This window comes from Choloepus didactylus, chromosome 27, assembly GCF_015220235.1.
Source record: "Choloepus didactylus isolate mChoDid1 chromosome 27, mChoDid1.pri, whole genome shotgun sequence".
In the NCBI taxonomy this organism is placed as follows: domain Eukaryota; kingdom Metazoa; phylum Chordata; class Mammalia; order Pilosa; family Megalonychidae; genus Choloepus; species Choloepus didactylus.
Window position 1 is genome coordinate 16,863,397 of NC_051333.1, and position 25,240 is coordinate 16,888,636.

The 25,240-nt window shown below is 35.4% G+C and overlaps 1 protein-coding gene across 4 annotated transcripts; it reads right to left on the reverse strand.

The window, feature by feature from the left end:
• Positions 1-1,250: 1,250 nt before the first annotated feature.
• On the reverse strand, positions 1,251-19,588 carry LOC119521680 (zinc finger protein 420-like). 4 transcript variants are annotated; one of them, XM_037820242.1, is made up of 6 exons: positions 19,484-19,517; positions 18,036-18,103; positions 14,975-15,059; positions 12,554-12,680; positions 11,383-11,478; positions 1,251-5,955 (listed from the first exon to the last, which is right to left on the reverse strand). In XM_037820242.1, exons 3-6 carry the CDS (start codon positions 14,981-14,983, stop codon positions 4,595-4,597), a joined length of 1,593 nt encoding a protein of 530 aa, XP_037676170.1. In that variant the 5' UTR covers positions 14,984-15,059; positions 18,036-18,103; positions 19,484-19,517; the 3' UTR covers positions 1,251-4,594. The 4 variants fall into 4 exon arrangements, with proteins under 4 accessions (XP_037676170.1, XP_037676167.1, XP_037676169.1 ...); XM_037820239.1 differs by lacking the exon at positions 18,036-18,103 and having other exon boundaries at positions 19,484-19,588; XM_037820241.1 differs by lacking the exons at positions 18,036-18,103; positions 19,484-19,517 and adding an exon at positions 19,258-19,442.
• Positions 19,589-25,240: the final 5,652 nt, after the last annotated feature.

The window sequence follows — 25,240 nt, forward strand, 5'->3', positions numbered from 1 at the left end:
GTAGAAATACACCATACTTATTTCACCAATGACTTAGTTGTCAGATATTACAAAAATGAACAAATGGGCAATATGAACCAAGCAGAAAATGTACATAATCTATGCTTGAGCAATCAGAACTAAAGGCTGTTATTTAGATATACTAGAAAACATGAGAAAAGTTATCCACTATTTTTATAATAGTGAAAAATGTCCAACAACTGCATAATGATCGTAAAAGTTTTAATTGCATTGAGATACATTTATATAATGATTAGGCTAGAATGCATTTCATTTTGTAGAAAAATAACAGCCCCCAACACTCAGAAACAGGAAGCTAATTGGAGTCATGATGTGAGCTGTTTGCTCACATGGAATCATGGCTAATCACATGAAATGATTGAAAATTACAAACTTAAAGTCATGCCTTTTGGATTTGGTAACATTTCCCAAAGATGTTAAAAGATATTAGAAATGGGGGTTGCATGATAATGTTATTTAAATCGTTCTTTACTACAAGACTCTTATTCATTTGTTTGGCTGATAAGCTTTTCATTGTTCCAAGGTGGAGCTTTAGTATTCAGTACTTCTTAAACTTGTTTAAGAGTGCCCACCAGAGTGACCTCTTGCTCCTTCTGGAATCTCTCTGCCACTTAAGCTTTTTTCATTTCCTTTCACATCCCCTTTTTGGTCAAGAATATGTTCTCCATCCCACGATGCCGGGTCTAGATTCCTCCCCGGGAGTCATATTCCATGTTGCCAGGGAGATTTACTCCCCTGGGTGTCAAAGATCCCACGTAGGGGGGAGGGCAGTGATTTCACCTGCCGAGTTGGCTTAGCAAGAGAGAGAGGGCCACATCTGAGCAACAAAGAGGCACTCAGGGGGAGACTCTTAGGCACAATTATAGGCAGGCCTAGCCTTTCCTTTGCAATATAGACAACCCTTTTTAATTTCTAATGAATTGGAATAGCTAGCAGTGGATACCTGAAAATGATTATCAAAACTACAACCCAGAACCCTTGAATCCTGAAAACAATTGTATAGAGATGTAGCTTATGAGGGGTGACAGTGTGATTGGGAAAGCCATATGGATCACACTCCTCTTTGTTCAGTGTATGGATGGATGAGGAGAAAAATGGGGGAAAAAAAAAGGCACCCAGTGTCCTTTTTCACTTTAATTGTTCTTTTTCACTTTAATTTTTGTTCTTATTATTTGTGTGTGTGTGGTAATGAAAATGCTCAAAAATTAATTTTGGTGATGAATGCACAACTATATAATGGCACTGTGAACAACTGAATTATGCTTTGTATGACTGCATGGTATGTGAATATATCTCAATAAATTGAATTAAAAAATAAATAAATAAACTTGTTTAAACACTGAAGCCTTTTTTAAAGTGCCATTAAGTACTAATGGTGTTCATGGAGTAATAATTAAAAAAAAAACAAACATTAGGTAAACATATGTCTTTTACATTTAAAATGCACACCTAGTATCCTTGAGGAATAACATAGTGACTTATTGCAATGAGTTATTTTATTATAGAACTCAAAATTATTCTGTTTTGTGTTACATTTAATTGTCAAATGAATCTGCATGGTATATTGGTGTCAACTATTAGACGGTAAAAGACAGAATAGGATACCGTATTCCCTAACTGCAAGAAATGGATATGGAGTTGTGGATTATAAGGAACAATTATACTGACATAACAGATGGTTGATTGACAATATATACTTAGAGATTTTCATCAGTCATTTTAATTCAAGTGGTATTAATTCTTTTACCTGAATTCTAACTGTGCCAGAACACATATACCTAGTATTTCATCAAAACTAATATGCTTTGATGCTGATACTTCCTTGATATTGCCAGAAAATATCAGTGGAAGATATTTCACATTTCTAATTCATGGTGGTTATCTGGCTAGAAGTGATTTAAAATGTACAATATGAAAAAAGTGCCTTTCATATTGAAGAAATAAGATATCTATAATTAAACCCATTCTTAAAATCAAATAGTTTAGAAAAGCTAATGAATCTAGACCACAGTCAGGAATTTTTTTTTGAAAGGGCCCGATAGTTTAGGCTTGCAGGCCAAACTACTGAACTCTGCTGTTGTTGCAAAAAAGTAGCCATGCAATATGAAGTGACTGAGCATGTGTTCCAATAAAACTTTATTTACAACAGGTGGTTTGCCCACAGGCCATAGTTTGCTAACCTCTAATGTAGACAGTACTAGATTATTGTTTTGTCATTGATCCCAATTTATAATTAAACCGGAATAGCTATGTCTTAGATATTCTAGACAAAAACTTTTTTAGTTCATCGTTCTTTTGGTACATTCTTAGTTTCTATTGGCTGATAAAGTTAAGTAGATTTTCTCTGTCTAATTTTAAAAGGGAAACCCATATAGCTTTTGATTTTTAGGAGCTATCCAAATAGAGATTTGTTATTGTAATAAGAAATCCATGTTAGCCATGAGCTGGAAAAATTTTGTTAGAAATAATTTTCCTTCTTTAAAAGTTGTATCTGAGATGGAACCTAGTTTAAGTACTATTGTTAAAAAGGAAAGTTTTCCTGTTTTTTTCAATTTAAAAAATTTTAATTTCTAATAACATCTTAAGTCAATTTTGAGAAATTACTTATTCTAGGAAAATAATTGTCTCTAGATTTCTAAATGAACAGGAATATACTTAATAAACATTATCTTACATTTTAAAGTGTTTCCTCCATATTTACAGATATGTCCCCATTTTTTTTAATGATGCTATAATTAATCATTATTTTTTTTCCTGGAGCAGATTTATCAATGACTGGTTGATATTACTATATTTCTAATGACAAATTTTTAAATCCTTGGTTCAAGATTACTGTTTCATTTAAATCACTTATCTAGCTTCTAGATTTATTCATTGCTTTTCACAGACAACAATGACACCAATAAACCTTATGAAGAGTACTATTTCAGTTACTATTTAGTTGCTTTAATTGCTTCCTTATGTTGGCTCAGGGTTTATTTTGTTCTTTTTCTAGTTTTGTGTGGTTGAATGCTTCTTCATTATTTTATCAGTTTTGTCAATGCCCATCAAATGTTAGACATTGAAGAGGTTCTGGAGAAGAAGTGATAAACAGAAAGTTCCAGCCTTCATTCTTGGTGCTCTACATGCATTGAAGCGTATTAACTTTCCAAAGAGTAAAAGTTGGCAACATCCCATAAGTTCTGATATATGGGCACTTCATTATCATCCCTTTCTGAATAGGCCTTAGTTTCAAATTTAATTCTCTATGTAATTCAGGACTTGAACATGAAATTATAAATTTCCAAAAGGAGACTGAAAAATATATCACCCTGATTAATAAGTGTAAAATGGATTTCAACATTAACAGAACATAATAACAATTCACATTATTAATAGTGCAAAAACCCAATGAATGCTTTTTAATATATACAACAGCACATATGAAGTATTTTTGCAAAAATGTTTAAGCAGAACCCAATGAAACTTCTTGGTTTCACTTCAAATGTACTCAAACTATGAAGGATTTAAGAACAAGACAAAAGACTCATAAGGAAATGATTTTAAAAAATCCAAAATGTGGAACATTTGATAAGAAAATTTTCCTGAACTCTTCAAAAAGCCAAAGTCATGAAAACAATGGTAAGGATGTTGTTCTAAACCAGGTGTTGGCAAAGTTTTTGGTAAAGGACCAGGTAGTAAAGATTTTAGGCTTTGGGGACATATGGTCTTTTGCATAACCACTCAACTCTGCTATAGAAGCCATAGATAATAGATAATATGTAAATGAGTGTGGCACTGCTGCAATAAAATTCTGTGTTTTAAATCCTCTCATGTTCTTTACATTCTACTAGATTTTCATGTAGAAAGAATTATTTAAAGTTGAAAAAGAACAAGTAGTTACATGAAGCTTATCTAAATTCATGACACCCATAGGGACTTTACCTCCTAACAGTTTGATGATAGTAACACAAATTACAGTATTATTTAAAATAGTGATTAATAAGTTATTGAACATAGACTATGTGTGAGATAGTTTCTAAGTTTTCTGTGTTCTGACAACAGCACAATAGTGTATGTGCTGTTATCACCATATACAAATTATTCCCAGAGGAAATAAATGTCATATATGTCCCAAATGAGACACACGGTGTTCCAATGTCACTTAAGTTGAAAAGAGTGGAATGGCAATTATGAGTGATAAGGTATGTACCATAGATAATTGTTTTCTCAAATTTTTTAGATTAACAGGGGCTCTTTGTGGTATGGGTTTTCTCAAGTTTAACAATAGCTCATTAATGATGGCAGGCTTTTATACATAAAGCATAAAGAAGAAAGGGACTTCCACATTCTTTGAATTTTCCTCTAATATGAATATTTGATATTCTCTGAATAGAGAAATGCCAGAGGCGGCTTCCTTATGTTATATAAAATACATTAAATTTCTCTGAGGTATATAAAAACGTTTTCTGAACATTTGGGTCACAACTAAAAAACTTCAAACATTATTTATATTCTGAGTGGTTTACACAAGGTAAATTATTTAATGATTTATAATAACTGAACTATATCTAAAAGCCATTTCACATTCTTTTCATTCAAATTGTTTCTTGGAGGTATAAATGTATTGATTTGCTGTACACTGTCTATCTGCCTTTCCACAGTCCTTGTGTTCATGAGGTTTCTCTCCAGTATGAATTCTCTGATGTTCTTTAAGAATTGAACTAAGCCTAAAGGACTTTCCACATTTGTTACATTCAAAGGGTTTCTCACCACTATGGATACTCTGATGGCGAATAAGTCCTACATACACACTAAAGGCCTTAGTACATTCCTTACATTTATAGGGTCTCTCACCAGTATGAAGTCTATGATGTATAGTAAGTTGACCGCCACTACGGAAAGCCTTTCCACACTCTTTACATTCATAGGGTTTCTCACCAGTATGAATTCTATGATGCTTTCTAAGGTTACCAATATGACTAAAGGTCTTCCAACATTCCTTACATACATAGGGTTTCTCTCCCGTATGAATTCTCTCATGTGTGACAAGGTTTGAGGCTCTACTAAAGGCTTTTCCACATTCGTTACATTTATATGGTTTCTCACCAGTATGAATTCTCTCATGTTCAACAAGTGTTGAGGAACGACTAAATGCCTTTCCACATGCATTACATTTATAGGGTTTCACACCAATGTGTATTCTCTGATGTGGAATGAGTTGATAGCCATGACTAAACGTCATTCCACATTCCTTACATTCACAGAGTTTCTCCCCAGTATGAATTCTTTTATGTTGAACAAGACTTGAGGTAAAACTAAAGGCCTTCCCAGATATTTTACATTTATATGGTTTCTCACCAGTATGAATACTATGATGTACTATAAGATCTTTACCATGACTAAGGGTCATCCCACATTCTTTGAATTCACAGTGTTTTTCACGAGTATGAATTCTGTCATGTCGCATAAGTTGAAAGGCTTGACTGAAGGCCTTCCCACATGTCTTACACTCATAGGGTTTCTCACCAGTATGAATTCTCTGATGTTTTCTAAGTCCTCCACCTTGACTAAAGGCCTTTCCACATTCATGACATACATAGGGTTTCTCACCAGTATGAACTCTTTCATGTTGAACAAGGTATGAGGCACAAATAAAGGCCTTTCCACACTTTTCACATTTATATGGTTTTTCACCAGTATGAATTCTCTGATGTTGCAGTACGTTAGATGCACGATGAAAGGACTTCCCACATTCAGTGCATTCATAGGGTTTCTCACCAGTATGAATTCTCTGATGCACTACAAGGTCCGTACGACGACTAAAGGCCTTCCGACATTCTTTACATTCATATGGTTTCTCTCTATTATGAATTCTCTGATTTACACTAAAAGGTAGTTTTCTATAAATGTGCATTTTTCCATAGCTGATTATTTCATACGTTGAATCCAAATCTAAAATAGATAAGAAAAAATAATTTGTTTTCTTGGACCAGGAGAAGTAAATGTTCTATAGTAAACCTAAGGGAAAATTTGAAAATTTCACCCATCTGAGATAAATGGGTAAAATATGCCTCTACAATTTGAAAATGTAAAACCAGGACAGAAAATGAGATTTTATGCAGTGGATTACTGGCAAAGTTTAACAACCAACTCTACACACAACACAGACCCACTCAGCCCTTATTTTTAGTGTTTTCAAATGTCTGTGCTGTACATACTTCCATCACACTCAAATCAAGAATCAAACATGATGAAATTGAACCAAGACTTAGGAAAAAGATGTGCACAATTAGTTCTAGCAAGTTGGTACCAGCCAGCTCTAATTTACCATTAACTTTATAAAAGAAAGATTGATAATTAAGAAAACAGGTTGTTTCTGAAATATAGATGTGGATCAGAACATCTGGGGAAATAGTAGTAGGAATTAGGTATCTCTTATTTTTTATCATCTTTAACCTATGATTAGGATGGAAATCAAAATTTAAGAACTCCTATCTGAATGTTTTTTCGAATAAAACATAATAGATTATTCATATCTCCATACATTGATATCTCATGTTCTCCAAGCCTCCAACTTAGATGATGGGTGAGTTCTGCAGGAGAAGCTGGCACCCTCCTTCATGGAGCGAAAGACACACTTGTCCCAAGAGTTACAGAAGGAGAAGGAGAGCTGGCAAGAAGTGGGGGAAATGTAGGTTCAGGTGCTGACTCATACCTACATTGTTAGGTAGGTAATAAGTGACAAGATGCATGAGCTGCAATAGAATGTCCTTCAATGCACTTGCATCCCAATCATAAAAAGAATATGGCTTCTGCTTCATTTCTACCTCTCAAATCTGACTCATAATCTCTCTTCTGGCCTAGAACTATATAGAATAAGGAAAATAGGGAAAATGTTCCAGCTTAGATTGACAAGAAAAATCCATCACAACAGTTTAATGCAAAAATAGTAACCATGTTGTGGGATTTACTACATATATGGGAATAAAAAAATATGACAACCATAGCACAAAAGCTTGGGAATGGAAATGGAAGTATACTGTTGCCATCTTATATATAACATGTAATACTATTTCAACGTAGAGTGTGCTAAGTTAAAGGTATGTATGGTAAATACAAGAACAACAGCCAAACAGAGGTGTATATAATAAACCAGTAGTGGAGATAAAATGGAATCCTAAAAAATACTAGCCAAAAGAAGCAGGAAAAGAGGAAATAAGGAATGATAGTAGGATGTAGATTTAAATCCAACCATATCTATAATTACATTGAAAATGGTCTAAACTCCCCAATTAATAGGCAGAGATGGCCAATTTGAAAAACAGAAAAACCCAGTTATATGCCATCTCGAAATCTGACTTTAAATACAAAGATTCAGAGAGATAAAAGTAAAAAAGATGGTAATATACCATGCAAACACTATGTATAAGTAAGCTGGAATGGCTATATACCTATCAAATTATTGTTACAAGAAAGGAAATGTGAGGCACCATTAAAGATCCAAAAGATCTTAAAAGGATAATAAATATAAAAAAAATGTCTATAAATTTAACAAAGTAGGTAAAATAAAGAATTTCATAAAAGATAGAATTTGCCAAAACAGTCTCAAGAAGAAATAGAAAATCTGAATAACCTGTATCTGTCAAATTAATTGTATTGGACATTAAAAATTTGCCCTCAAAGAAAACTGGAGGCCTGTATTGCTTCACCGGTGAATTTATCAAACCTTTACGAAAGAATAATAAAAATCTTAAAGAAACTCTTTCATAAAAAGGAGAAGGTAGGGATACTTCCAACTCATTTTATGAGGCCAGCATAACCCTGATATCAAAATCTAACAAAGATATTACATAAAAATTATAGACCAATATCCATCAGACATTAGACACAAAAATATCCAGCAAACTGAACCCAGCATTATATAAAAAAGGATAGGTGCCAAGTGGGGTTTATCCCAGGAACAGTGGTTGTCTTAAGATTCAAAAATTAATCAATGTACCAAATTAGGAAAAAAAATTCATATAATCATTTTATTAAAGAAGAAATTCAGGATAGAGAGTTGAGCACATAAAAAGTATTCAGCATCATTAATCATTAGGGAATGGCAAATTAAAACTGAGAACAACAAGCACTGATAAAGATGTGGAGCAACTAGAACTCACATAAATTGCTGGTTAGAATGCAAAATGATACAGGACTTTGAAAAAGTGGCCAATTCTTATAAGCTAAAGAAACCTATAATATGACCCAGCAAACCCAATCCTAGGGATTGCCCTAGAGAAAAGAACATTTAGGTTCACACAAAAAAACTATACATGATATTTAGAGCAGATTTTATTCATAATCACCAAAAAATGGAAAAAATCCCAAAGTCCTTTAAGGAGTTAACAAAGTGTTGTGCATCCACACAAAATACTCAGCAATAAAAAGCAAAAAAACTATTGATACACAAAACACGGTTGAATCACAAATGCATTATAAGTGAAAGAAACCACACTAGAAAAGGCTAAATATTGTAATGATGCTATTTATATGACATTCTGGAAAGGCAAAAAGGAGAGGAACAAATCAGTAGACGCTAGGCCTTAGGGTTCGGATTATGGTTTAAATAAAAAATGGTGCAATGAAAGAACTTTTGGGGTGTGTCCAAACTGTTCTGTATTCCTAGTGTCCTGGCAGTTCTACAACTATATGCATTTGGCAAAACTCATAGAACTATACACCAATAAAAATGAAATTTTTTGAATGTAAATTTTTAAGAAATTATTTCAATAGATTTAGTCAAAACAGTTGACAAAATTCAAAACCAGTGCATAGTAAAAACTTCCAGCAACCTAGGAAGAGAACTACCCCAATCTGACAAAGGGCAGATATGAAAAACCTTCAGCAAACAACAGTCTGAATGTTGAATTACTGATGAAGAATAAATCAAAGATGCTAGCTAACTCTCATCATTTATATTCAACATTGTACTGGACATCCTAGCCTTTTAAATCAAGGAAAAGAAATATAAGGCATAAAATCAGAAAGGAAGACGTCCAGCTGTCTCTATTGGTAGATGATTATTTACTACAGTTTCCATACTCTAAGAATTAATGGCATAGGATATATCTGGACCAATTAAACAGAATAGAGACCAGAAATAGATTCTGATTTAAAGAAGAAACCCAACAGGAAAAAGAAAATCTTTTCAACAAATGATGCTTAAATAACCGGATTTTTATAGGGAATAAACTGGTCCCTGATCCCTACTCAAAGCATTTAAAAAAATAACTTCAAAAAGCCAATAGACCTAATCCAGAAAGCTAAAATTATAAAGTGATAGAAAAAAAAAAAAGATGGTAAAAAAAGTCTTTGCCACTTTGTGTTAGGCAAAGCCTTTTTGATAGGATACAAAAACAACAATCCTAAAATCGAAATTTGATAAATTGGAGTTCATTAAATTAAAAACTTTTGGTCTGTGTAAGGTATTGTTAAGGAAATGAATAGGTAAGCCACACTCTGGGAGAAAATCTTTTTAATATTAACCATGGACTGGTATCCAAGATAAGTGTCTTTTACACCTCAAATATAAGACAATATTTTTAAATCGGAAAAGATATGAATCCACTCCAAAAAATGTGAATGATCTATAAGTACGTGAAAAGATGCTCAACATAATTAGCCGCTATGGAAATGCAAACTAAAACCACAGTAAGGTACCATACCTACCAACTACAATATCTAAAATTAAAAAGACTGACAATACCAAGTGTTGGAGAGGATATGGAGCAACTGGTCATCTCATACATTGGTAATGGGATGTAAAATAGAGCCACAACTTTGGAAAACTATCCGGAAGTTTCTTAAAACGTTAAACATACACTTACTGCTCAACAGTGCCACTTTTAGGTATTTACCCAATAAAAATAAATACCTATGTCCATATTTAAAATTTGTGCACATTCTTAATAGTCATACTCATAATAGTCCCAAACTGAAAGTCTATCAATACATGAAAACATACACAAATTGTGGTATGGAATGGTACACAGATTTCAAAATCATTACACTGAGCAATGCAAGCAAAACAACAGAGTGCTTACTGTATGATTCATCCTAATAATTCCTCTATGAACACTGGTAGGCAAATATCTGTTTGAGTTCCTGCTTTCAGTTTTTGGGGCATATACTTAGGAATGGGATTGCCAGGTCATATGGTAATTCTATACATTAACTTTCTGAGGACCTGCCAAACTGTCTTCTATAGTGGCCGTACCATTTTACATTCCCATGAACAATGAATGAGTGTTTGGATTTCTCCACATCCCCTCCAATGGTTATTTAGTCATTTTAGTAGGTGTGAAATGTTATTTCATTCTGGTTTTCATTTGCATTTCCCTACTGGCTAATGATGTTGAGCATCTTTTCATGTGCTTTTTGGCCATTTCTGTTTCGTCTTCATAAAGGTAAAAATTTTGTGCATCAAAGGACTTCATCATGAAAGTAAAACAACCCACACAGTGAGAGAAAATATTTGGAAACCATATATTTGATAAGGGTTTAGTATCCAGAATTTATAAAGAAATCCTATAACTGAACAATGAAAAGACAATGCTGCTAAAATTGGGCAAAAGACTTGTTGCTTGTGCTTTGGGTATAAAGTCTAAGAAACCATTACCTAACACTAAATTCTGAAAATGCTTCCTTTTTGTTTTTCTTTAAGAGTTTTACAGGCCTGGATTTTATATTTAGGTCTTTGATGCATTTTGAGTTAAATTTTGTAAATGGTATGAAATAGGGGTTTCCTATTCAGGATCACTTATCCTTCCATATTAATTTAATGTTTGGCTTTTTCACTTCTGCAAAGAAGGCTGTTGGAATTTTGATTGGGATGCTGTTGGAATTTTGATTGGGTTTCTGTTGGATCTGTAAATCATTTTGAGTAGAATTGGCATCTTGGCAATATTTTATTTAGTCTTTCAATCCATCAGCATGGAATGTCCTTCCATTTACTTAGAGGGAAAGCTTTTCAGTCTTTCATCATTGAATATGATGCTAGCTATGAGGTTTTTAGGAAGTTTCTTTCATTCATATCTCTTGAAGTGTGTTTCTCAAGAAGGGATACTGGTTTTGTCAAATGCCTTTTCTGCATCAACTGAGATGATCATGTGTTTTTTGTTCCTTTGTTCTATTTACGTGGTGTATTACATTAATTGATTTCCTTATGTTGAACCAAGCTTGCATTCCTGGGCTAAATAAATCTTCTCCAGATAATGACCCTTTCTTCTATTCTGAAAGGAGCTTTCCAACCAGCTTTTCCAAGATGTGTCTCCTGTTTGACTACCTGGGCTGTTACATACATAGATGGCTTCCTGTAGTCAGACTGCTGTTACTTACCTGTACAGCATCTTCTTGTTTCTTCCCTTCTAACCATCCAGGGTTCTTTTCCTTCCTCCAGTAAGGTAATCACATCTGGCTTACTAATGGAATGTCCTGCATATAAAGAAATGCCACATAATGCAGAAAAAAGACTTTGATTAGTCAAAATTAAAATTATATTTATAATAAACTAAAGGTCAAAATGATGCTGAATAAGATTGTAGAGAAGAATGAGAGAATTAAAGAATAAGAGTCCAGTTACTTAGGGAAGAGGGTTTTATTTTTGGTTGTTGTTGCTTTTTAAAATTAAAACTCATATGTCCTCTATCTCTTGAAAGCAAGCAAATGTGGTTTAAACTACAGACTCTGGAGCCTGGGTTCAATTCCTGACTTTGCAACCTTCCAGCCATTTGTGACCTTGGACAAGTCATTTAAACCCACTGTTCCTCAGGGTTCTCACTTGTAAAAGGGGGATAATAATAGGGCAGATGAGAGAATTAAATTGGGTGATATACATGTAAAGTGCTCAGAACACTGCCTAGTACATAGTAATCACAATATTAGCCATCAACTTTTTTATTCTCATTATTGTTATTTTACTAAGAGTATACAGGGAAAGATATCTCTATAGGTTATAAATTCTATGTTAAATGCAATTTTCATGGATTACAACTTTCACCCACAAATCAGATAAAAGTTGCTTTAGGAAATGGATTGCTCTTGCATTTTAAGTGACTTTCATTCATCCAATCCATCATCATATAAACTGCAGAGGCTCTTTCAATAATCAGTCATCCATAGCCAGTGTTGAGCTGATATCCCTGCAGGTGGGTCTTAGAATAATATGGAGTGTCTGCAGCAATTTTGAGCATAAATGAATAGAAAGCCTCGATTCTTTGATAATGGTTATATAATGCCAGAAAATTTTAATTTACCTCTCACTCATTAAGGAAGGGAGGCAAACTCAAGAAGGACCAGAGCAAAGTGTGAATGTCATGGAGGTACAGAGAATATGAATATGTTTAATGCAGTTGCCATTTCCAATCTGACTAAACTCAAACCATTTCTTTGGGAAAAGAAATTTAACTAATCCCTAGAAAGCAGCTCTGAAAATGATAGCTGAAAAAACACATAACACTAGAGAGTAAATTCTAAATTATTCTAAATTACCTGAGGCTGCCATACTTACCTAGTGAGACCAAGTTACCATAGTTCTCCATCATCACATCCCGGTATAAGGACTTCTGAGCAGCATCGAGACATTCCCATTCCTGCTGAGAGAAGTCTATGGCCACGTCCCTGAATGTCATTGATACCTGAAATAGAAAATCCATGTACTGCTTGAGAAATTAAAGGAAATATTTTGAAGATAGGAGACAAGAGATGAAGGATTACATTGCAAGAAGAGAGCAGTATTGTAAGGACTTAGGTGAGAAATCTATAACATGGGAGGGACTGAAGATGACTGCATAAATATTTCTGAAGAATCCTGCTGACAGAGACAAAATTTCCTGACATGCTCTGGGATCCCTCTTAAATATTCAAACCTTTTGGAAACAGATACAATAATAAAGCTTCCATATTTAATTACATAGTGAATACAAGTATAATGCCTGATTGGAAGCTACCACATAAATTTTCAATAAATATGAATTGTTGAGGAAACATTTTGCTTTTAAAGGAAGAAAAAAATTCAACCATCTGATTGTTTTTCCAAATGTAGTACAGTCCCAATGTTAGAAAAACTGGATTTGCATAAAGCTAAGAATTTCTTCAAGCAGCAAGTATTTCACTATGTCAGATCTTACCATAAGCATTCTTTCCCATTTTGACAAACTCATGTACTTTCTGGCTTACAGCAGTACATTTCCTTAACACTTTAGAATTCATCATTTATATATTTAGGTTGGACAACATTTGTAAGGTCTTCTCCAATCTGGGACTCCATGTTATGATTATGATGATGGTCTTTTTTGTTGCCATTTACCATCTCTTACTCAATACTTTCCTAATTTTGAGTGTAGTAGGCAGCTTGAAAGATGGTTCCCAGTGAGCCCCACCTCCTAGTATTTAAACCCTTGTGTAATTTCCTCTTCTTGAGTGAAGGATGAACCTAGTAACTTGTTTCTAAGACAATGAATATGGCAAAAGGTTTGAAATGTTGTGTCCAATAATGGGTTACAAAAGACTATGATTTCTGTATTGCTTTTTTTTTTTTTTTTTTTTTTGATGTTTCGCTTACTCACTGTGGTAAAGCCAACTGCCATGTTGTGGGCTGCCCTTTGGAGAGGCTCACATGATAAGGAATTAAGGGTGGTCTCCAGCCAATGCCCAGTGCAACAGCCCATAAAGAAATGGATCCTGTCAGCAATCACTTTAGTGAACTTGGAAGCTGATCTACTCCTAATTGAGCCTTAAGATGACTGTAGACCTGGCCAAGACACTGGTTGCAGCCTTATGAAAGACACAAAGCAAGAAGCTAGCCATGGCATTACCCCAATTTTTAATCCACTGAAACTATGATATAATAAATATTTGTTGCTTTAAGCCACTAAGTCTTGGTGTAATCTATTATGTACACTATACATCGAAAATACTAAATTAAAGAGTACTTAGGAAGTATGATCAATTATATAGATGTCACCCAAGGTTTGCATGTGTTGTGCCATTCAACAAAAGAATAGCCTTGATATCTTTCAGGGATTTTCTGCCAAGATCCAGTACCTTCAAGTATGCAAGTCCCAATCATATACTGTAGTGTAATGAAAAACTTCACTGGTCTTTGTCTTGGCTATCAGAAAGGAACCTCTAAATCTTTGCAATTTCCTGTGATAGAAGTGTTTTCATTCTTCATGGTGGGCCCTCCAGACTACACCTGATAGTCATATGCTAATGAGATGACAGGGGCCAGCCATATCCGTAGTCTTAGGGTTGGTGGCTGGCCACACTAGGAAGACCAACCATGTGACAGGGGGTTGGGGCTTTGAGTCACATCATGTTTGCTGATTTCAACCTGCATCTGGTGCCTACAAGGCAATCTTGTAAAGGACGGCCCTTAACCTGTGGAGTATGGCCAAAATCCAGGTAATTAGAGTCAAAACCAAATTGAATTGAGTTACTACACTATTTGTGGTTGGTGTAAGCTGAAGATTTTGCAACCTTTATTTATACTAATCCACACAATGCATGAGATTACATCCTACCTTAAGATTTAGGTTATGCAATAATGAACTCATCTTATCTAACTGGAAATCTCAGGTCTATGGAAAATTTGAAAGTCTTCTCATGGATGGTCAAATGGAACCATAGTCTGTATCTCACCAAGCTATAGACCGGACTTGGAAAGCATAGATCTTTACTTAAAAGACTTAAACTCCTTCACTGCTCCATCTCTTTCCTTCATAAAAAAACGGGCACTTAAGACATGTTAAATAATTTGGTTAGTAATTATATGAACACCAGTTAGTTTAGAGTGGGCTGCATAGGAAGGCTGGCATCACTGTTCATTGGAACAAACTGGCAACGAAATAGGAAATGTCAGGAAAATTACTGAAAATATTTATATGACCTAAAAATCACATATATTTTAAGGAGAGAAACTGTAACTTACCTGGACCATGGTTTTAGACCTGCAAGGGCTGATCAAGGCTCAGGGTTCCTTTACTGGAAAAGCACGGAATCCAGAAAATCCAAAACTGGGAGAAGAGAAAGCCCTTGAGACCAGCTGTGCTTTAGCCTTCTCCATAGAGCTTAAAAGTTATGAATGTTATGCTCTTCCATTCCAGTTTCCAAACTACCCCCGATCACACCCAAGTTGGGAAGATTAAGATGCTAGATAAATCAATTTCCTCCCCCAATCCCAAGGATCTCAGCTGCACAAAGTCACAGAGCAGAGATATTTTACATCGAAGTCAGATCCAGATACATCAGCAGGAAGTTTTCAGGCCAATGTGCCATATGTTAAGTCCAAAATGAACCTGAGATTGGGCAGCTGAGTCGTGCTAAGCAGGTCCTCCTCCATTCTCAACTTTCAAGACTGAAAAGAGGCTACATCATCCCAACCAGAACCTCTTTTATACTTTTGGAATTAGGTGAAGTTGATTAAGACAATGGAGATGGAAACAAAGTGTTCAGCATCCTGAATCTAGCAAAGCTCACTAGTTAAATATAAGACATTATTACTGCATCAGAATACAACATAACCATTAAATGCTAAGTTAGGAAAAATATTTCAGGGCATGGGAAATACTCCAGGTATACTGTCAATACAAAAATCAGGGTGACCAACTTGTTTTGTAAAATACATGAATAAATCAATTTAAAGAGAAAGAGTGGTAAACAGAACATCAGAAACCAGTAGATATAAAAAGTATCGGAAATTATATGACCACATATTTGTTTGGATCTTGATTTTTTGTTTATTGAAGTTTTCTTCATAATTGTATCAAGGAGGTAATATATTAAGTTGAAATATACACGTGCATGTGTGTATTTAAATTTAAGAGGAGGATGTTCTCCAAAAAGGCAGGGAGTTCAGCAAATGATTTGTTCTGTAAATTCACATCATTTTTCCAAATTGCTTATTTTTACCTTTTGTTACCATTACCTGAATTAACTCATATGATTTCTCCTCAGGCGTTTTGGAGTACTGTCTAGAACAAATGGGGGAATAGTCCCAGAGTATTCTTTATATGAATCAATGATGGTCTTGAGGCAGCTTTATTACAAGTCTTCTGGACAGAAGGTTTTATTGTGTTTCTAAACCAGGCAGTTTAGCCATGGTGTCAGCTGCTGAATTAACTTTTCCTATTAGTTTTGCTTTGCAATAATTAGAATGAAAGTACAAGGTATAAAATCCATCATAGTTTTGCCATAGAAATACCATGGGCTCAGTATAATTTGTTCTTAATCTGAATGTCCTATAGTCAGAGTGATGTGTCCTTCCTGGGAAAACTCACAAGGCAAAGCCACCTAACTCCAGTGGCCTTTATCATATTCACTCTTATTCCTAGTCAGACATTGTCTCTCTTCATGCAAGCATTTTAAAGGAAGAAACTGTGTTTTTTAGTGATTGAGTTAGTCCAAATACTACAATTTACAGGTCTGAAATCTACACACATTATTTTTGATCATAAAATTACAGTTCAAGGAATTTTTTTTCAGGAAATAACTAGAAATACATGAGGTTTTTGTACAAGGATGTTCACTGGAGAGTAAGTTTTGAAAACAAAACTTAAAAATGTAAACATATCACAGTAGGCAAGAGGTTAAATAAATTATGGTTTCCTACATGGTGACATACTAAGCCATTACTAATAAAGATGACATTTTTACATATTAATTGAAGTGAATAAGGCAGGTTTAAAAAGTCATGCATAATTTAGGAAATGGTATCCTGTTGAAAGTAATAACAAAGGCTCAGGACGTGAGACACTCAGGACGTGGAAGTGAACTTGGAACTGTGAGAGTTAATAACATCTCAGGTCTGTTTCCCCAAGGTAGGGATAAGAATATTACCTACTTCATATGACTGCTTTGACTGCTGGAAGATTAAGCAAGATAAATCATATAAACACTAAAAAATATTTAATGATGGCTTAATGGAAATTATCTACATTTATTGAAGATGAAAAATACATGTCGCTTAGTCCATTATTACAAAAGGAAGTTAAACTGCTGCTTCCTGTTTCCCTAAAAGTTTCTGTTTCTTGGGCTTTCTCTTTTTTTTATATTTCTAAATTAAAAAATTTCATGATGTACCTTTGAGAAAATATAGTTCTTAAAAACGAGAGAGAGAGTGAGAAAAAGAGAGAGAGAGAGAGAAATTATCACACAGGTAAGGAGGAATTGTCCCCTTCTTCAGTCCCCAGCAGCTATAGATGCAATTAAAACTCCATTCAGCATGATAAAGCACTTCAAAGATCAGGATCTGAAAAAGCGCTAAATGGAGAATTTTAAAAGATTAAATCTTATTCTGCACGGTATGAAGATTTATGTAAATATTTATAAATGTTACAATCTTTATTTTCTGTAACTCTATCTCTGGAAATAACATTTGTAATTACAAGACAATTGGAAATCAAAGATTACTGCTATTTTCTCGGAACACAACCTCAATCTCAAAATTATTAATTCACAAAGGGTGTCTTCCTGAATAGTTTGGTGCAATGGTATTTAAGTTGTAAGTTATGTTTCTTATATCTAAAAGGTATAAATACTTCAAATCTTTTTCAAACAAGGTGATCCCTGGCACTTCCTTCTCATCCATTCATGCACAGAGGTATAGGACACCCATGATCGAGTTATATTCCTTTTTCAAACTAAGAGTTGGAGTCTTTGTCTCCTTTACCTGATCAGTCCTGTTCTGCCAAAATAAAACCACACACAAATGCTCACAGATAAAAACTGGATACATATACATGAAAATATTGAGTGACTACCTCTGGGCAAGTGTATTACGGGTCATTATAACTTTCTCTTCAGAAGTAACTTAGGTAATGATGTGTGTTACAACATCATTTAGGATGTTTTATCATGATAAATAAAACATAAAGATATTTCAAAGTGTTCAAAATATCATTATTAGGAGAGGATATGTTTTAGTCATTTAATAATCTGTAAATACTAGCCTGGCAAGAAAAATCAGTATGACTGAAACAAATAACACTTACTAGTTCTTGAATATCCTTTAGCTGAACCACACTGATAGAATTAGGCACATTTCTCTATAAAGATTCTCCTGTTAATGGAAAGGAAATGGTCTTTATAGATTTAAAGAGAATATATATGCAAAGAAGATACACTTTTGGACACAAAGAAAAAGCTTAATGTGGCTAAACCACTTCCATTCTGCACTAAAGAAAAAACTAAAACATCATTTTGGATCCAGTCTTTGCAAAAGGTTTTGACAAAGTTCAATTTTGTAAAATTGGCTTCACATATTAGTTAAAAATTACTTGAGGACTATTATTATACACAACCACGAATACTGCTTAACATTAGATCATAGTCATTTTCCCTTCTAATAACTAATCTTTTACAAGCAAATTTTATTATCTGCTTACAATCAATCCCATGGATGTGGTGTGATTTTCTTAATCATTCCCATAAGTTTGATCAGTACTTTAAAACCCAGGTCTAAACCCTTTGGGTAATGTACACCTTTGAAAAATGCAAATTTACAAATAAATAAGGCACCTCTCTATACAATTTCAAGGCATTTGTGGCCCCATGTAAGCCCCAAATACAAAGGACCTTTGCTTAGAATTCCTGTTCTGGAACATATGAGCCTCTGGCTCACTTCTTTAACTTGCAAGCACACATCACATTTAACTTCATATTTCTGTAGCTTCTGATCTATAGAAACCTGAAGGTGAATGATCTAGACTCACTACAATACTGAGCATTATTCTCTTCCACCTTCCTAAGCTACACCTGCTGTGAACTCATCCATATAACCAGAATAAAGTAAGAAAGGGGAAGGAATCTGAATCAGTTTTCACAGCAGGTTCCGGGGTCAGAGCACAGGGAATGATGGAATTCTCAAACATGTAAATGAACCCCAGAGAGCTCCCAGGAAGCTCCTCCCAGGACGGAATCCTTGGAGGCTCTAGCATGTGTTCTTGGTAGCGTTTATCTGGTGCAATTCTCGATCTAAAATCCCCATCCTAACAGCAGATTTCCGCCTTCTTCTGGAAACCTCCTAGGGCTCAATATTTGACTTTCCTTTAGGGCCATTTCGCTGTGACAGCTGTACATGACTGTGAGGAGGGCAGAGGAAACAGCAGAGAACCTAGAGCCACAAGTCAGAGACACTCACTAGAGAGCCAAAGCCACTCAGGCTCAGGGTAAGAACACGCACCGCGTATCCCCCGCACACAAGCAGTCACGTACCTGTCCCAGCCTCGGAACTGCACCCACAGACTCCGAGACACACGCGGGTTCTGTCACAGGCGAAGACCCTCACAAACACACTCGCAAACACTCCCCTTCTGTCTCCCTCAGACACCCGCCCTCCTCGGCAGCTCGAGCACCTACAAGCCTGAAGTTCCAGGCAGACTCGCTCTGCCCGCGATCCGAGCCTCCTCGCTTTGAACGCCCCCCGCTCCCCCATTCTCACCGCCAGAGGGTCCTACTCTTGCCTCAGTCTAAGTCTGCAGAGACTTCCGGCAGCGTAACTCCTCCGTTTCTTCACTATAACTTACAGTGGGGAACAGGAGATACCGGAAAAGTAGCCGGAAGTCGCGGTTTTCTCGGTGGTTTGTGGGAAAGGTAGTACTTGCTAGCGTATCTTGACCGCAGCGCCCTGTGGGAGATGTAGTCCAGAGTCCTAAAACTTTAGAGAAAAAGTGTGGGGCGAGCATAAAATCCGCCTATCCTGCCCAATCGTTAGGTCCTGGTGACTTCTGGGAGTTACAAGCGCAAAGGACTAAAGGGCAAGCGACTGTCTTGTGAGACCGAGAAGTATTACAGCTCCTTCACCGGGGGAGGAAAGGAGAGTCGGAGGAGGGACTGGACTAGAGAAGTCTGAGAAGGAGACTCTGGAGCTCATGGAGTCCCTGAGCTCTTAAGCCTGGGGCGTGTTGGGGGTGGGGAGCGAAGGGCACCTTGTGGAAGCAGAATGTGGTCCCAGGGGAGATCATGTGAGTGAGCAGCTCTGAACTCCTTTGAGCGAAGTTGGGACTGTTGTGTCTCCTGATGGAGCACCAGCCTTTTTATGTAATATATGGGGTAGATAACTTGTTTGTTTTTTAAATCTTTATTTGCAAACACTCTAAACTCACCAATCAAAAACTCCCCCTTCCTACACTCTCAGTTGCCAAAAGGTGGAAGCAGCCCATGTGCCCATCAACAGAAGAACAGATAAACAAAATGGAGTATTATTTGTCCATAAAAAGAAATGAAAGTATGATGCATGCTACAACATGGATGAACCTTTAAGATAGTGAAACAAACCAGACACAAAGGAAAGTATGATATCGTTTGTATGACGTAAACATTATAAACATGTTCGTGTAGTTAGAAACTAGAACACAAGGGGCAATGGGGGAGGGGAATGGGGAGTTAAGTTTTAATTGGTATGGAGTTTCTGTTTGGGGTAATGGAAAAGTTTTGGTATGTATGATGGGGATGGAGGCACAACTTTGTTTATGTAATTAACACCACTGAATTGTATATTCAAAAAAGGAATATAAGGAATAAGTCAATATACACACACCAGAAACCCACTGAGTGGTACAATACAATGTAACTATTAAGCTCAAGTTACTAGCATAGTTGTTATAATATTGTTTCATGAATTGTAACAAAGTTACCACAGTAATGCAAAATAAACTGTGTGTGGGTGAAAACAGAGTATGTAATAACTACATACTTCCTGCAAGATGTCTCTAGAAACCTATACCTGCCCTAAAAAAAAAGAAACCAAACATACACACACACAGAAAACCTCCCTGGTAACCTGTAATCTGCTTTCTGTCTCTGTGTACTTGCTAATACTAGATTTTTTTATAAATGACATCAACTTATTTTATTTTTAAAATACTAGCATGCTTGTGAGTCTGAAGTGGCATCTCATTGTGGCTTTGATTTACTTTTCCCTAATGGCTAATAATGTTGAGCATCTTTTCATATGCTTATTGACCATTTGTATATCCTCGTTGGAAAAATATCTGTTCAAATCCTTTGCCCATTTTTAAATGGGGTTGTCTGTCTTTTGTTGTTGCATTGTAAAACTTATATATATTTTGGATATAAAGCTTTTATCCTATCAGTTATTGCTCAAAACTATTTTCTCACATTCTGTAGGTTGTCTTTTTACTTTCTATGTAATATTGGAAAGGTAACTTTTAATACAACCAGGAAATGACTGTTTCGTCCAATAAAGTTCAGTTGATTAATTATCACCTAGGAGCAAAGTTACATTTAAATCATTCCTCATCTTTGGATACTTTAAATGTGAACTGAATAAATGAATGTGTTAAAAATAATTGGGAAAGAGACTTGGAATGTAAAGAGGAGGGCCACGGTTACAGCAGAATTGTTGACCAAGGCAGAAAATGGCCAAGGGATGGTGCCTTAGAAAATCCTTTCAAGATAGACTCGAAGATATAAAGAAACGAATGAAAAAGAAAAGGGAAAAAACTTCACAGAAATCAATTCCCCTTCCTGATTCTATGTGCCCCCTTTCATAGAACACAGCCCTTCTCCAGTATTCTGAGCTCAGCTGTCACCAAAAGCCTCTGCTTATATTTATTTTTAATTTTTTCCCTTTCAGTTCTACCTCCTTTATTCTGGGAGAGACCTCAGGGCTACTTTTCTGCTTGCCACAGGTTTACAGTGCTCGTAGCTTATATTCAGTACTCCAGATTTGCTAATTAAAACCAAAATTGGAGCTTGGTTGAATTACTTTCCCTTCCTTCTAGTAGACTGCTTATTTTTTCCACAGAGAAGTATTCCAACTCAGCCTGCCATGCCAGTGCAGTGTGGTGACAGCTCTGCGGTTTCCAGGACTTTAGTTACTGTTCTATGCTGCGATCTCAGCCATTCCACCCATTTCAGACCGGTGTACGATGTGTGTCTGGTCACGTGTATCCCCCAATGGTTGTTGCAGACTATTTATTAGCTGTCCCTGGCTATTTACTAGTTGTTCTAGAGGACTGACTACATTCCACACCTCCTTATGCCACCATTTTGTCCCACCTCCTGAGTTCTTTCAGATGATTCCTTTTTGATCTTCTATTTGGATACAAGCATTCAGTGCTATATGTTGCCCTCAAGGCACTGCCTTTGTTGTATTCCACAAATTTTTGATACGTTATAATTTCATTTTCATTCAGTTCAAAAAATTTAAATATTTCTCTCAAGACTTCTTTGAGTCATGGGTCATTCAGGAGTGGGTTGGAAATCGCCAAATATTTGGGGATTTCCCCCCTTCCTTTCTGTTATTGACTTCTTGTCTAATTACATGTGAACTGAGAGCAGACTTTATATGGTTTCTATTCTTTTAAAAATTTTAGGGTGTATTTTATGGCCTGGAATGTCATTTACCTTGGTAAATATTCCATGTGAACTTGAGAAGAATGGATATTCTGGTGTTTTTGTTGTATAGTACATTCTATAAATGTCTAGAACCAGTTAATAGATGGTCTTTTTCAGTTCAGCTATATCCTCACTGATCTACTGCTGCTGGATCTGACAGTTACTGGTTGAGGCATGCTGAAGTATTCAACTGTAATCATGGAATTTTCTCTTTCTCCTTGCAGTTAAGTCAATTTTTGCCTCACATATTTTGATATTCTGTAGTTAGGTACATACAAATTAAGGATAATTCTGTCTTCCTGGAGAATATACTCCTTTATCATTATGTAATGCCCTGTTCTCTCCCTGATAACTGACCTTGTTCCAAAGTCTGCTTTTTCTGAGTTTAATATAGCTACTCCAGCTTTCTTGGATATGTGTTAAAATGGCATGCTCCTCAACAACCCTGTGCTTTTAGTCTTTTTTAAATTGTGTTATACAGACATACCATGCTCTATTGCACATCACTTTATTGCGCTTTACAGATATTATGGGTGGGCTTTTTGTTTGTTTGTTTGTTTTTGTTTTTGTTTTTTTGCAAATTGAAGATTTGTGGCAACCCTGTATTGAACCAGTCTATCGGTGCCATTTTTCCAACTGCACGTATTCACTTCAGATCTCTGTGTCTCATTTTGGTAATATTGGCAATATTTAAAACTTTTTCATTATTATTATATCTGTTATGGTGATCTGTGTTTTTTTTTTTTTTTTGATCTATTTTTTCTTTATAGAAATTGTGGGTTTACTGAACAATCATGCATAAAATACAAGATTTCTGCACACACAAAACACCATCAAAACTTGCATTACTGTGAAACATTTGTTATAGTTGATGATACCACATATTTATAATTGTACTATTAATCAGAGCCCATGTTTTAAGGTAGGGTTCACTGTTCATGTAGTGTAGTTCCAGGGATTTTTTAAATACCTTTTATTCTGCTACCATATATATATAATCAAACATTTCCCCTTTTAATCACATTCAGGTATATGTTTCATTACTGTTAGTTGCATTGTACTGTTTAGCTGCCGTCACCCCCATCCATTACCAAAACATTTCCATCATTCCAAATAGTAACCCTGTGCATTTTAAGCCTTATCTTCCCATGCCCTATCCCCATCCTGTCTCCTGGTAACCTATGTTCTAGATTATGAATCTATGAATTTGCTTGCTCTAATTGTTTCAAATCTGTATGATCTAACAATATTTGTCATTTTGTGTCTGCTTATTTCACTCAGCATTATGTCCTCAAGGTTCATCCATGTTGTCACATGCATCAGGACCTCATTCCTTCTTACTGAATGGCAGGGATTTTGTAATACATTTTTTTTAATTAAGATTGTTCACATACCATACAATTATCCAAACATCTAAAGTACACAATCAATTGCCCCCAGTACCATCATATAGCTGTGCATCCATCACCCCAATTAATTTTTTTTTGATTTTTAGAACATTTTCATTACTCCAGAAGAGAAAGACAAAAAAAGGAAACTCAAATCCTCCCATACCCATAACCCCCCCCCACTTTGTTGACTCATAGTATTGGTATAGAACATTTGTTACTGTTGGTGATAGAATGTTAAAATACGACTAACTGTAGTATATAGTTTGCAATAGGTACTTTTTCCCTATATGCCCTTCTATTATTAACTTCTAGTTATAGTGTCATACATTTGTTCTAGTTCATGAAAGAGATTTCTAATATTTGTACAGTTAATCATGGACATTGCCCACCACAAGGTTCACTGTTTTATACATTCCCATCTTTTAACCTCCAATTTCCTTCTGATGACATATGTGACTATGAGCTTCCCCTTTCCACCACATTCATGCACCATTCAGCACTGTTAGTTATTCTGACAACATGCTATTGTCACCTCTGTTCATTTCCAAACATTTAAGTTCAACCTAGTTGAATATTCTGCTCATGATAAATAACCACTCCCCATTCTTTAGCCTCATTCTATATGCTGGTAACTTAAATTTCATGTTTATGAGTTTACATATTAAAATTAGTTCATATCAGTGAGACCCTGCAATATTTGTCCTTATGTGTCTGTCTTATTTCACTCAATATAGTGCCCTCAAAGTTTCTTCATCAACCCATTTTTTAAAGATGGTTTTGTTCACATACCATGCATTCCATCCTAAGTAAAAAACTGATGATTCCCTGTATAGTCATGTATTTATGTATTCACCACCCTCACCACTGTCTATATAAAGACATCTCCATTTCTTCCACAAAGCAGGAGGAAGAGTCAAAGAAGGTAGAGAGACAAAAGAAAAAGAAAAAAGAAAGAGAAAAATACAAAAAACAATAAAAAAACAAACAAAAACAAAAACAAGCATGACTGCTAGGAAGCAGCAAAAGGAAAGACAGCATTAAACTGAAGTAGAATAAAGAGTTAGACAACATTACCAATGCCAACATACCCCTCCCTTATGCCCCCCTCTTATATGCATTTAGCTTTGGTATATTGCCTTTGTTACATTAAAGGAAGCATAATACAATGTTTCTGGTAATTATATTCTCTAGTTTGCATTTATTGTATTTTCCCCCCAATACCTCCCTATTTTTAACACCTTGCAAGGTTGACATTCATTTGTTTTCCCTCATGAAAAAACATATTTGTACCCCTTTTCAAAATTGTTGAGCACTCTAGGTTTCACTGGGTTATACACTCCCAGTCTTTATCTTTCCTCTTTCCTTCTGGTGTCTCATATGCTCCTAACTTTCCTCTTTCAACCATCTTCATAGTCATCTGTGTTCAGTGTATTTATATTGCTGTG

Excerpts from the sequence above, each read along its gene's own strand:
- LOC119521680 (XM_037820239.1), bottom strand. Across the intron at positions 11,479-12,553 it reads TGGTAACTTGGTCTCACTAG|GACATTCCATTAGTAAGCCA; the intron begins GTAAGTATGGCA and ends CTTTATATGCAG. Across the intron at positions 5,956-11,382 it reads AACAAGAAGATGCTGTACAG|ATTTGGATTCAACGTATGAA; the intron begins GTAAGTAACAGC and ends TATCTATTTTAG.